This window comes from Amphiura filiformis, chromosome 12 (assembly GCF_039555335.1).
Source record: "Amphiura filiformis chromosome 12, Afil_fr2py, whole genome shotgun sequence".
Classification (NCBI taxonomy): Eukaryota; Metazoa; Echinodermata; class Ophiuroidea; order Amphilepidida; family Amphiuridae; genus Amphiura; species Amphiura filiformis.
The window spans coordinates 23,475,213-23,489,068 of NC_092639.1; the positions used below are offsets into that span (position 1 = coordinate 23,475,213).

At 33.0% G+C, this 13,856-nt stretch overlaps 1 protein-coding gene across 1 annotated transcript in view; it reads left to right on the plus strand.

The window, feature by feature from the left end:
• LOC140165956 (uncharacterized) overlaps positions 1-7,494 on the plus strand; it is a 47,410-nt gene extending 39,916 nt beyond the window's left edge. The window contains exons 15-17 of the mRNA XM_072189296.1: positions 2,593-2,757; positions 4,221-4,456; positions 5,466-7,494. Of these exons, the coding sequence (XP_072045397.1) occupies positions 2,593-2,757; positions 4,221-4,456; positions 5,466-5,780 (716 nt within the window). The 3' untranslated portion in view covers positions 5,781-7,494. The remainder of the gene's footprint in view (positions 1-2,592; positions 2,758-4,220; positions 4,457-5,465) is intronic.
• Positions 7,495-13,856: the final 6,362 nt, after the last annotated feature.

The window sequence follows — 13,856 nt, forward strand, 5'->3', positions numbered from 1 at the left end:
CAAAAACTTTCCAGTGTGAATTGGCATGCTGAACTGGATAATGAAGATGTAAATGATAGTTACAATAAGTTTATACATATTTTCAATAATGTATATGATGAATGTGTGCCTTTGACAAAATACAAGAGTAATAATAAAAAAGAAACAAAATTTCCTTGGATAAGTAGAGGTCTTCTCAAAAGTATAAAAACTAAGAATAAGATGTATAAGAGGTATATACAAAAGCCATGTGATGAAACGTTTGAGTCATTCAAAACATATAGAAATAAGTTAAACATGTTAATATGAAAATCAAAAAGAGAGTATTATAAAAAAAAATTGAATCTGTTAAACACAATCTACAAAAAACTTGGAAAACAACAAATAGTATTATTGGACGTAACAACAAAAGAAATATGCAAGCTAAATTCAAAAATGATGAAGGCGAAACGGTGTCAGATCCCCAGAAAATTTCAAATGAATTTAATGAATATTTTGTTAACATCGGACCTAAATTAGCTTCCAAGATTACAACAAATGGCAAGAAGTACTATGATTATTTAAAGAGCCCATTAAGCAGTAGCATGTACATGAAACCAATTGTTAATGAAGATGTTATAAAAATAATACATAAATTTAATCAAAACAAGAGTACTGGTCACGATACTATTGGTAATTACGTGGCAAAAAGGATAGCAAAGGAAATATCGATTCCGTTAATTATCATATTCAACCTGTCTATTACTGCTGGTGTAGTACCAAATGAGTTAAAGATCGCAAAGGTAATTCCCATTTATAAGAAAGAAAATCCAGAAGTTTTCTCCAACTATCGCCCAGTTTCTGTCCTGCCATGCTTTTCAAAAATACTTGAAAGGCTTGTATTCAACAGATGCATACATTACATTGATAAATATTAAATTCTAAATGATAAGCAATTTGGCTTTAGATGTAAACATTCTACCTATATGGCTATCTTGGAATTTATTGACAAAATTAGTAATGCTGTCGAAAACAATGAGACAACTGTTGGGATTTTCTTAGATTTGTCAAAAGCCTTTGACACTATTGACCATAGTATTTTATTACATAAACTGGAACATTATGGTTTTAGAGGAAACATTTTAAAATGGTTTAAAGATTACTTACATAATAGAAAACAGTATGTGTATTACAATTCTTGTTAATCTGAATATAAAGATATAATATGTGGAGTACCTCAAAGCTCCATCCTAGGCCCATTATTGTTCATTTTGTATGTTAATGATATCATAAATACTTCCACCATTCTAAAATTTGTCTTGTTTGCCGATGATACTACTATAACTTATTCACATAAGGACATTGTGTCCAAGTACGATCTTATCAACAATGAATTAAAAGAAGTTAATAATTGGTTTAAGGCTAATAAGCTATCAGTGAATGCAAGCAAGACTAATTATATGGTGCTTGGTACAAATCACAAAACATCACACGTATTGTACAATGTTACTAATAATATTATATTAAATAATGTAATCCTGGAAAGGTTGAATAAGACCAAATTTCTTGGAGTGACAATTGATGAGAATCTAACTTGGAAATTTCATATTACCAACATCTCAAAGAATATATCTAGAGGTGTTGGTGTAATAAACCAACTGAAACATTTTGTTCCCGAGCGAATAATGTATTCACTATATTGTACTTTAATACTTCCTTACATAAACTACGGTATCTTAGCATGGGGAAATACTTGTCAAAAATATTTGGAAAAGATTTTCAAACTTAAAAAAAAAGCCCTTAGAATGATATCGAATAGTCACTTTTTAAGTCACTCAGCCCTATTTTCAAGAAATACAATTTGCTTAATGTTTATGATAGTTATGATCTCGAACTAAGCACTTTCATGTACAAGTATAATACCAATCTGTTACCAAAGGCCTTCAATAGTTATTTTGTTGAGCAGAGGAATCACCTCAGGTATCACACAAGAAACGCTGAAGATTACAAGATCTGTCTTACAAAAACAGAGTTTGCTAACAAAACAATAAGAACCGCCGGGCCAAGAAAATGGCATTCGATTGGCAGATGTGCCAAAACGGCTACATCAGTAAAACTCTTTAGATCCCAAATTAAAACAAACCTTATGGAAATGTACACTTAATACCTCTTAGTTTTGATTTACTTATTTTTATTTTTTTCCCTTTTAAAACAAAAAATCAATTAAAATTAATTGATCTCTTAGCATTTATACTATATTCACAAAATGTCAGCTTTCTTTTGCGATATACGTGAGCATATGTTATGAAATCCTAATTTGTCTTACACTTATATGCTGCATGTTCTTTATTCATCATTTTTTTTCTGCTTAGTTCGTTCTACATGAATGTATGGAAGAGGGTGGGGGGTGTTTGTATGTATGTAATTGTATTTTATTAGACAAATTAAGAAACTTAGGCTAAGGTTAAGGGGGTGCTTGTTCAGGCCTTTTTGGCCTTCTGAGCATCTCCTCATTCAAATGTGTTGTTTTGCTGTTATTGTATTGTTGTATTTTGAATGAAATAAAGACTGATTGATTGATTGATTTGATTGATTGATATTTTGCTACATACCAATATACCTTTCTCATTTCAGATACAAGCAAAAAAAGGGCCGCCTACAAGGCGAAAATTGCAAAAGACAAGAAGAATCTTGAAAAACAACTGAAGAAGTTGTGTAGTGTAGAAGCACTTAGCAATGGTAACTCCAAATATGAAATCGATAAGATTTTGAAGGGAGAGTTTCCATGGCAAACCACAGGTATGAAAGTGGTTTATAAACCACTTGTGACATTTGTTGATGTTTTCTTATTGTCTCTTAATATATTGGAATGTTTTTTATCAAATACTTTTTAATCTAGCTGCATTTTTCAAACTGTATACTTAACTTTGATACACCCTGTAGATGCAGGTTAGGTTTAAAAATCTTGTCATAAGTAAAGTATGACCTACAGTGATCAGATACAGACTTTTTTCTGTGCCAGAAACCTTGATAATATAATCCAAGCTATAAGGTTAACTTCTGGACTATGACCATTGCAGAAATTACCCTTAATCCAAACCTGCTAACTGAGGTATATATATTATAGAAATGAATGTGCAGTATTTAATAATATTTACAATACTTTTATGTTCTAAAACAATTGATATGGCCATGAAAGTATGCTTTATAGCTATTCGTCTTTATTACAAACCCCGAAAGTATCAACTGGTGTGCATAAAGTTTGATGCTGGGTTGAATACCCATTCAACTAAATGTGAACCATAGCACTCATCATTGAATTTGGGTTTTTGTGCAGAAATTGATATTTTCCTACGGATATAGACTGTAAACTTGGCATATTAGATATATAGTAATTTTCTTGACATATTAAATTGTTTCTAAGATTTTAAAGCAGGAAACACAATTTTGCTCTATATTTTGTGTATAATTGTTTAGGATTTTCCAGTTGCGCGAAGGCGCACTCACATTATTACGCCATAGCACCATTTGTACTTATTTTGATATCACTGAGATGAGATGTCTAATAGCTATACATTGGGGTTTAATATAGCAGTAGATCACATTGAATACAGAAAATGTGGGGTTCAATTCTAGCTGTATATACACTAGATCTACCTATTTTGTACAGTTAGTATGTGATTCATATCTTTGCTAAATTCTTATATTAAGCACAGTTTGATGCGATTTGTCCAAATGCAATTTGTGATTTCTATCTCAATTTTTGGTGGAAATGAAAGATCACATAAAACATAGTCAGAAGCAATTAACCTTTCATAGCATTTGGTTGAAATGTAGTATCCCAGGCTAGTCAGGTAGCTTGACTCGTGTTGATATTTTGTCGACACGCAGTCAACAATTTTTTTTTCACGTCAAAGTTCATAATTCCAGACTTATAAAAGAAAAGAAGAGTTTTAACACAAATCTTGCTCCAGCATTGCAGTTTCTTAAGTTTGTTTTTTGTTCCAAATTAAATTATCCATATATCCACGAAGAAATGATACACAGTTTCTCAATCAGCTTGTGCAATGATTTAAATTGAGATGAAATGTGCATTGTTATCATCTTCTTTTTATTATGATGCTATAAATTGAATGTTAATTGATTTGGATAGCTGACACCACTATTTTCTGTATTTTGTTGTTTGCTTTTGGGTTCAAAAAGCATGGCAGTATATAAAAACAATCTAAAATAACACTATGTGTTATCTTTGACTTTGATAGCGGTAGATGCGGACTGGACTACTAAGAAACGGGCAGCTGATTTGCATATGCTACATGAGAGACTTATGGAAGAGGAACCATTGTTGGTCAGGGAAATGCATGATTTCCTTCAGTTTCAACTCCAGGTGAAACACTCCTTAGAGCATGAGATTGAAGAGTTGCAACTGAAACTTGATGAATTGAATCAAGGAAGTGACCAGGAGATGCAAGGATGTGATCAGGAACTGATGACACAGGTATTTAAAGCTACTGCATTTATTGAATACATGAATACATCTCTAGCTGGTATTGACCATGTATTGCTTTGTGAGAGTGAAATCATACAAAATAAAGCATGCGTATGGAGATGTTGATGTGTCTAATACACAAGCCACACAAGTGGAGTGCATTGGACACACTAACATCCTATTACAATTGCATTATTTTGTATCATTTCTCAAGCCACAAGTAATATACGCAGTTAGGCAATAGAAACAAATTAGTTCGATCTTTCGATCGACCATCAATCCTGATTATTTATGAAATCAATTTATTTACTATAGACGATCGATCCAAAGATCGAACAAATTTGTTTCTGGTGCCTTATGAACATACACTAAAAAATGTGATATTTGTTATTTTTATAACAAAATTGTCACTAAATATAATTGAAATGTTAACAAAGATAAATGTATCAACACGCAAGCAAAATTAATATGTCCAAACGCACTACACAGAGTGTGTGCCGGTGCATTATACACAATCAATACACTCATGGCATTAAACATTTACTCTAATTGAATGTGTGAATAAAATGATAATGTATTTGATCAGTTATATCATAATTTCTTACCGTATGCACTTTTGTTGTTGTTGATATTGCGAGTCCTGATTTTGTACATTTAATTTGACCACAGTGGCAGTGAATTTTTACTGTGGTCAGTGCAGTGTTATCTATTTCAATATCTATTTTGTTCTGCTATACCAGCCAATGTCATACCATAGTGAAATATTCATATTAAGTATAATACATGTGCATAATTATTGACTTATGGCAATAAGGTATACATTTTTTACTTATTATATTTGGTACATGTGTGCCATCCTACAAAGGAAATCCATACAAATGTATGCTTGGTGGCCTAATTTTGTTAACATAATGACTACAAAATTCTAGTTTATTTTATTTATGATTGTTTGCTGTTTTTTTGTTTTTGTTTTAGTTTTGCACTGCTTTCTATAATAAGTGTATTTTTAACTTTGTAGGAATCTTCACTCCGGTATTCTCCCAACGAAGTCACCAAGCCTGCTGCAATAAAAGGTCTTATTGCAATGAAGCGCAAAGGGATAGCAGAGTCAAGGTCACATATACAGACTGGACTTGGCCTATTTGGGAGAATAACTGGTGATGGATATCGAGATCTGGTCTTTGACACAGAATTTGATGAGGAAGAAGAAATTGTATTGGATGAAGAGGAAGAAGAGCACATATTCATGGATGAAGAGGAAGAAGAGCAGGAAGAAGAGCAGGAAGAAGAAAGAGCTCATGGATCAGAGGTTAACAACAGATTAGAGGTTTAATGATTGTGCATCACTTGTTTCGATGGTATTGTAAAAAATCAAAACTTTTTCCATTAGAACGAAGGATATATACCGGTATTGATTTGCGCAGTCCAGAATGATATTCAAAGGTACAAGCGAAAGATTTTTCACCTTATCCGTAAAATAATTTGATGCAAAGCCATTAACCTCGTTCGTAATCATCACTTTGTACTTTATTTTAACTGGATTTTGTTCATTTTTTAAAATTCCAAAGAATGTTTAACTCACATTCAAATGATGTTAAACCACTTCAATAGTGGTTTCATCTAGTGGTTTCATCAGACTGGCAACCCATAACACCTCTGAATGTTGCCTTTTGTAGACAACAGGAGATGCTGCAGAAGATCTAATAGTTTGTCTCAAATCCCCCGCATGCATGATGCATTGGTATAATCGCTCACTTTTGCTCTTTTTTTCCCCCAATTGCGCTACACAAAAATCTGGCATCTGACATCAAAATAGCCTAAATCGTAAATCTCAATAACATTCTTCATCTTGACCACAGTGAAATCTCCTTCAAAGATGGAAAGGTAGTCTATTCTTGTCAAAGAGCTCATCTCATAGATAAAAAAAACTATAAAAAATACATTCCGCATTAGGTTTTTAACTTGGGAAGGGATTTGAGATGAACTAATCTGGGTTCAAAAAGAAACTAATTTTTCACTAGGTCATATATCTTAAAATCCTGTCCATAAAAATGAACCAAAATTACACACAGGATTACTTTAATACCCTACTCTAAACACACTCATTACCAAGCAGTTTTCCAAATGACACAATAGCAAAATGCACTGACACGGAACAGCTTCCTGGACCACATTCACAGGCGAATAATTGGCACCCAGCAAAAGAAATCTGTGAGAATGTGTACAAAATCCTTATACAGGTGATTATTACCAAAGAGTAAGTGGAATAGTGTGGAACATGGCTACATCTGCTTTTCACACACTTTCTTCAAGAAACAAGTCTTGTTCCACATTATTACACTATTCACAGATTTCTTGTGTTTGATGCTAATTATTGGGCTCTGAATATGGTCGAGGAAGCTGTTCCATGTCATTGCATTTTGCTGTTGTGTCAACTGTTTGGTTACTGACCAGTGTTTCGAGTAGAGTATTAAAGTAATCCTGTGTGTAATTTTGGTTCATTTTTATGGACAGGATTTTAAGATATGACCTTGTGAAAAATTGATGGTCTAATTAAAGAGTTGGCCAAAGATAGTGTTGTGTGTGTAGGTCCACTCTTCCTTGTTTATAATGGAAGAAAGAGAGATAAATACACTAGTTTACATTTGACATCACCTGTCAATCAAACGCGAGCATGGTTTGTTTACAAGTGTCGTGATGATATGAGTTGCTGGACGTGGTGGTAAAACCAGGCGCCTTATTGTTAATTTTGCACCTTCAAAAATACAAACCATCTCAAAAGTTTGGTCTTTATAGTAGGAAACTTTCTTTCCCGAAGGCACCATGTCAACAATGCCTTAAAAAGTTGCTATTTGCCTTGAAAAATTAGGTAATTATTCGCCATTTGCTGTTATTTCTTTTCTCTGACCGGCACCAAAATAAGGACTTTCCATATTAACCAATCAAGGATCATAGGGAATTTGATTGACAGTGACATCAGACGGAAACTTGTTTTTTTATCTCTGTCTTCAATTATAGGACATTACACTCTAAACAAGGACAAGAGGGGCCTGTGAACTCAACTGTCAATCAGTGAACTCTGAATAAAACTGAAGATTTCCAGATTTATTATAAAAACTTAAAGCCATATGCGTTTTATGAGAAATTGTATTGTATTTTTTTTTCACAAAATGCTGTAGTAGCTTTCACTGTTAGCCCAAACAGATGAGATAATACAAAGAAAATCACTATTTGATACCAGGGCATATATGTCGCCACTCCTTAGAATGTGACTTGGGTTGGTTCTTTTAATATGCTATGACCGCTGCACTCCATGTACGGACTGTGTTATGAACATAGACTAATATTTCTATCGTGATAATTAAAAGTCTTGTTCACTTGTTTTATCCAAAAACTTGGATTTTAACAAAACTACAACACATAAAGTCTTGAATTTTGCAGGGTATGTTATTTATCTAAAGAACATTACAACCGTGTAAAAACAGAATTTGAAAAATATTGAGGGCATATGGCTTTTAATTTTCCTGTAATAGAAGCATGCCAGGATTGCTATAGTGTGTCTTGTCTCAAGTTGTGAGTAACGCTATGTTGGATTTTGTGGTAGCAGCTTTTAATCAATGCGTTTACCTTGTTCTTTCGCCAGTGTTCGGACAAATTGCACTAATTGGACAAATATGTCTATATATGCTCCCCTTAGGTTTAGGTTAGTTTACGCGATTCAAATTTGCCACTGCCAAATCCAACATGTTGTTACTGTCACATTGAGATGAGACAGACTATCTTGTCTTTCACATGGTATTTTAGTACACCATTGGACATTACAGTCATGCAAAAAGTACAGATTTGTTTAGAAAAAATGAGGGTGGATGTGTGGAGCAAATCGCATATTATTCTGGCTTTAAATTGTGTGCAAGCCTCATATGCCCTGTTTTTACTTTTGGACAATTTGGGTAATGACTACATCTGTAACCCTCTTTTGTATAACATTCTCATTTACACTGTCCATCCTGGATTTTCTCATGAGAAATCATGTACTATTGCTTTAAAATCAAGCTGCTTGTGAGTGGAACAGAATTTGGATTGTTGTACACCCCCAACATCACATATTGACCTAGTCTCAATCAATCACATCTGCGCTTTCGATCCCATCTCTCATGCAGTGCTTTTGGCAAAGCTGCATTGCACTTATAATTTTAGAGGTCCACTTTTATAATGGCTCTATTCATTTATTGCCAATCCTTAGAAGCAGATGGTTGCTTTCTCTGATCTTATATGTAATCAATTTTGTGTCTGTCCTCTCATCAGATGTTCTCCACCCAAAGGTCAGTGTTGGGGACCACTGCTTTTCAGAGTTTATGACCTCTATCTTCACCTCATATCTAAGATTTTTCAATATGCTGATGATACTTTTTGATTTTGCAAAATTACCAATGATTCTGTCGTTGAAATTATTCAGAAAGATCTTACTAGTTCACTTGTGGTCAGAGAATAATGCTCCCAAATTTAAACTATTGCTCAAAAGTGTCAAGTTATGTGTATTACTCGCCAATTAAAGTAATCATTCTCCAATTTATATTGTGTAAGACTCAAGCTATCAGTCTTTGTCTTCTTGGGATTCAGATTTCTACGTAGAATGTACATGTCAAAAGTGCAAGCAATTGCTATGTTTTCTTAGAACTGTGATTGGAAATCAAAATCAAAATATCCTCATTATTGAATTCTGTTCCCCAGTTTGGTTTTTATTGCAAAAATCACATTGGCACCATAGAAACTATTCAAAGATGTGCCATCTGGTTCACTCAGGGTCGAACAACTCAATAACATGGATCTTAACATCAAAAGGAAATATTTGTATATCTGTTTTGCCTGTACATGTATTTCAACCTGCTCAATAAGAGCTGATTAATCAGCCAGCGATCATGATGATTATGCTAGAAACATGGATCAATTAGTACTGTTACTTCATGTGGAAAAGCCAGAGGAATTGTAGCAAGTCTATATTTAACCATGAAAAGTAACAGGAAGAGTTCAGATACAAAAACTGATATATCAATTTTCTTGGTGTGAGATATATAGGCAGATATAACTTATAAATAATATAATAAGAAAAAATTGTGGATTTTTTTAAAGAAAAATACATTGGCTAGTTAGTTAAAAGTCCATTATAAGCTAGCATTATATGGCATGTGGCATTATGTGACATGATCTGGTCCATGTGGGCCAAAGGCGGCAAATTTGAAACTGAGATAAAATTAAAAATATGGAGTGAAAAACAATAAAATACATAAGAAAATATACAACTTTAGAACCAAGTATGCTAGACCTTTGGTGTTTTCAGTAAATGATAGCCTATTGTATGTATAATGTAATAATTACAGTGACTCAATTTTCAAGAATGTCTCCTTTGGCCCCATATGGACCAGATCGTGTCACATATCAGATTTCATGTCTGAAGATAAGGCCTAGGTCATACCTTTTAATAATCAAATCAGATATTCAATGCAACAGGTGTTTGTTATTTAATCTATTTTTAGTCTATTTACAGTCATATTGAACTTCTATCAAATGTCAATATCTATTTTTCTACCAGATTTTCATGTCAAATTTGTTGATTTTTTTTGTCAACCAACATTTATTAACAAATGAAAAGGGTTTGAAACACATTAAAGAATGGATACTTATATGAATATTGGACTTCAAATATGCGGAGTCTGAAATGGCTTCTTTTCAAAACAGTTCGATAATCATTGCTATCACACAAGAAACTGTAATAAATATAATCAAACAAGAAGCTCTTCACTGATCATTCATTCAGAACTACCGGCCCACTATAATGGAATTCCCTTAATGATAACCTTAAAGTATCAAATTCAATCAAACACTTACGAAATAAATCTAAATTACAGCTAATCTAATTCTTTGGGCCCGCATCTTTGTTCTTGTGTGATAAGCTTAATACTTTTGTTTTAATTATTGGCCTTCAATCATCTCCTCCATAATTGTCTTTGTATTATTTTGTGTTTCGATGTATAATTTCAATTATTAAGCAGATAAAATTCCAAAATTTGGAATTGTTTCTGTCTTTGCTTGCCATGATATTGTTAATTCTCTATGCAGTATGTTGAAGTTTTTTGGAGATAATATTTTAGAGTGCATAATTAATGAGGTATAGGTCAAAGGGTAAAATCAAAATTGTACAGTGTTAAAATTTTCAAAATACCCCCAATTGCAGTTAAAAATTGTCTCAAATTGGATGGCCATCTTGACAAAAGAAAACATGCAAAAGAGTGTTATGATCGCCAAGGTTACATGATGTCCACATCTCATTTTGTATTAAATTTTTGTTAATGGTATCATTACTATTTGTTTATTGTGTTATTGATGCGATGAGATAAAACTAACTATTGAACATGAATTTGAACATGTATTCTTTAGGGTAGTTGAACTCATTAGGCAGAAGCGTTTAAGGCCAATGGAACTCGATTATTAGTTTCCGATTGGATGTTTGAAAAAAAGGACGAGGTCGCTATTTCATTATTCATTATTCGGTCTCTTTTCATTATCCATTATGTCAACAAAATCAATGATTTTATGAACAGCTTTCTCCAAATTTAGGTTCCCCACCAGTACCAAAGTATATATTGTTGATGAAAGACCATCTCAAAACCTGTATTAATGCTTAGATCATCTTTACAGACATTTTGCAACAGATTGAGAAAAGATTTGAATGTTTTCATTAAAATGAAAAGAAATTTGCAATTTTTGTAATCACTAGAAACATGATGAGGTAATCCTTAAATTTCCATTATTTACTACATCCTCTACCCCTACAACTAAGAAAAACTGCTGATTATGATCTGCAGGTGATGTCTGACATTTTGAGAGTTTCAATTTTGATTATTTCCATTTCAATTTTCAAATCATTGACTTTTTTATGAAAATAATGAAAGTTTTGGTCAAATTGAAAAAGTGATGCGGGCGGTCAATAGGAAACTAACAATCGAGTTCCATTAGCCTTAGCTTTAGACATTTAACTATTTTCATTATTTTCCACCTGACCTACCCGGTGAAAAATCGATAAAATAATGAAATGTTCAAAAGCTGAGGTTAAGATTGGTCTGAATCAGGGAATTATGTACATTTTTGGCATTGCAACTTCTAAATTGTTGATCTTAAGGTTATTAATTATTTTAAACTGTTGTGATTGGGTAGTTCACAGCATCTTACGAATGGTAGTGAGCTTTGGAAAAAACTGCATTGCTCAATTAATAGCGAGGGTGTAGAAGAATTAAAATATAACAGATATACTTATATATAGCAGAGGTGCTGCAGTTCTTGAGTTACGTTGTAAAGAGGGCTGAAACAACAACACTTTTGTAAAACGTCCATAACTCATTAACAACAATAAATTGAGCAAGTTTGCAAAGTATACGATTTGTAGAATGAATTTTGCAAAACATCAAGGTGTTAATTTTCAATAATATATTGATCTAGATAATGAAAATCGATTTTTAGGTTGCTTCGACCAACAATACCTCGTGTACCCTTAAGTGTATAAAAGTACACATATTTAGAATGAAAAAAACATGATGAATCCAACAGTGATGTCAGATTTATGTAAAAAAAGATTTCCCGTCATTGACCATGTGGACAATTTCAGATGAAAAAGGGTGAAATGCCATATTTAAGAATGTTAGAAATAAATTTGGGAAAAAAATTACAAATCTGAAATTTTTTCAGTTCAAGTTTAAAGTATGCAGACTAATGAATATAGAATCCAGGAAAACAGGAATTCTGCATTTTTGGCCCCACATTTTGCCTGCATTTCAATTAATCCACTCTGCAACTTACACGCAATGACCGATCAATTTGGTTCTGATTGGGTATAGTAGCCCGATGTGCTGTATATTTTTGTGTCATGTTATTCTGAATATCAATGAGCTGATTTACATAGTTTGCCTACATTATCATTAATCCACGCAATAACCACTTTAATTACCATTATTCACTCAATTTCTTTCTCTATGTATCTCATTGTTTTATTGACTGTTCAGTTCCAGAAGTGTGTTAAGTGCAATAGCTGCCATGTGCTAATGTCATGTGTGGATAAGAACAAACCAGCAAACACAAAACGTTTTCAACATCATTCGCAAAAGGTTAGAAAAGGTTGCCAGAAAACGATACAATGCCATAACATAATGTTATAAAGTGTTGACAAATATTTGGCAAAAAATGTTTGCAAACAAATATTTTACATTAACATTTTAAAAACATTTGACAAATATTTACCAAACCCAAAATATAACCTGGAGAAAACGTTTTAAAAATGTTTTGTGTTTGATGGAAATATATTATTGTGTGTAAATTGCCAACTGTTCACAAGGCACTGCACTGAGCAGTCAATTAATCCCATTTAAATTGACTTAATCACCATGCATTTCAAAAAAGCATATATCAACGGTTCCAAAAAAATCCAAGTAGCGGAATAGTACCTATTTACATAAATTTCAAATAGATAAACTTTGAAATGTATTTCTCTCATGGTAAGGATTGAGAAATGAATAGTTTGATATGTCTGCCACACAGATCTTTAATTTAAAAAGGTCAACAACTTGAGTTTTGGGGGCAACAAGCGTTTACAATTGAAAAAATGCTGACATTTTAATCAAACTGGTTTCAAATTGTTTGTTTAGCAATGAAACACGATAAACAAATAAAAATGAGAACAGTTGCATTAAAGATGTTACATGTAAAATGACAAAATATGCCCACGCCAACAGGGCTCACTGGAATTTGATATATTTTCCATGTTACCAAGGTAACAGATTACAAACCACATTACTGAGATATGCCAACTGTCATTTTGTTTCAAATGTATGTATTGTATTGTAAGTTTATCGAGCTTGCTTTCTACATGTTTGTACTGTTTTTATATGTTTTGGCTTTGTGTTTTAAACCACACACTTTCCTTTATTAAACCCATTTTTTTTCTTTCTTCAAAAGTCACTCTGAAGCAATGAAATGTGTTACAAGTGGACTTTTATACATACTGGATTTCAATCAATGTGTTACAAGACTCAAATCATGGACTTGAGTGGTTCTTTCATACATGCTATTTTTCACATGCTCAATAGACACAGTGGATGAATTTGAGATGTTTTTTTATACATATGACAGGCCTATGCATAGCAACAAATTCCCATGCTTAAATCAATTTGGCCACAGTATGGACTTGGGTGGCTTTTGTATTCATATATTCAATTGTGATATTTCTCCTCGTTCCCATCCACCGTGTAGAATGTGCAGGTGTACACGGTGGGTGCCCGCGTCTCGTGGTTCAATGGTCACGTAAAATGGCGGTTCCGTGTGTCAGGCGAGTCAAACCTGAGCACGTAAAAAGTTGCAGGCC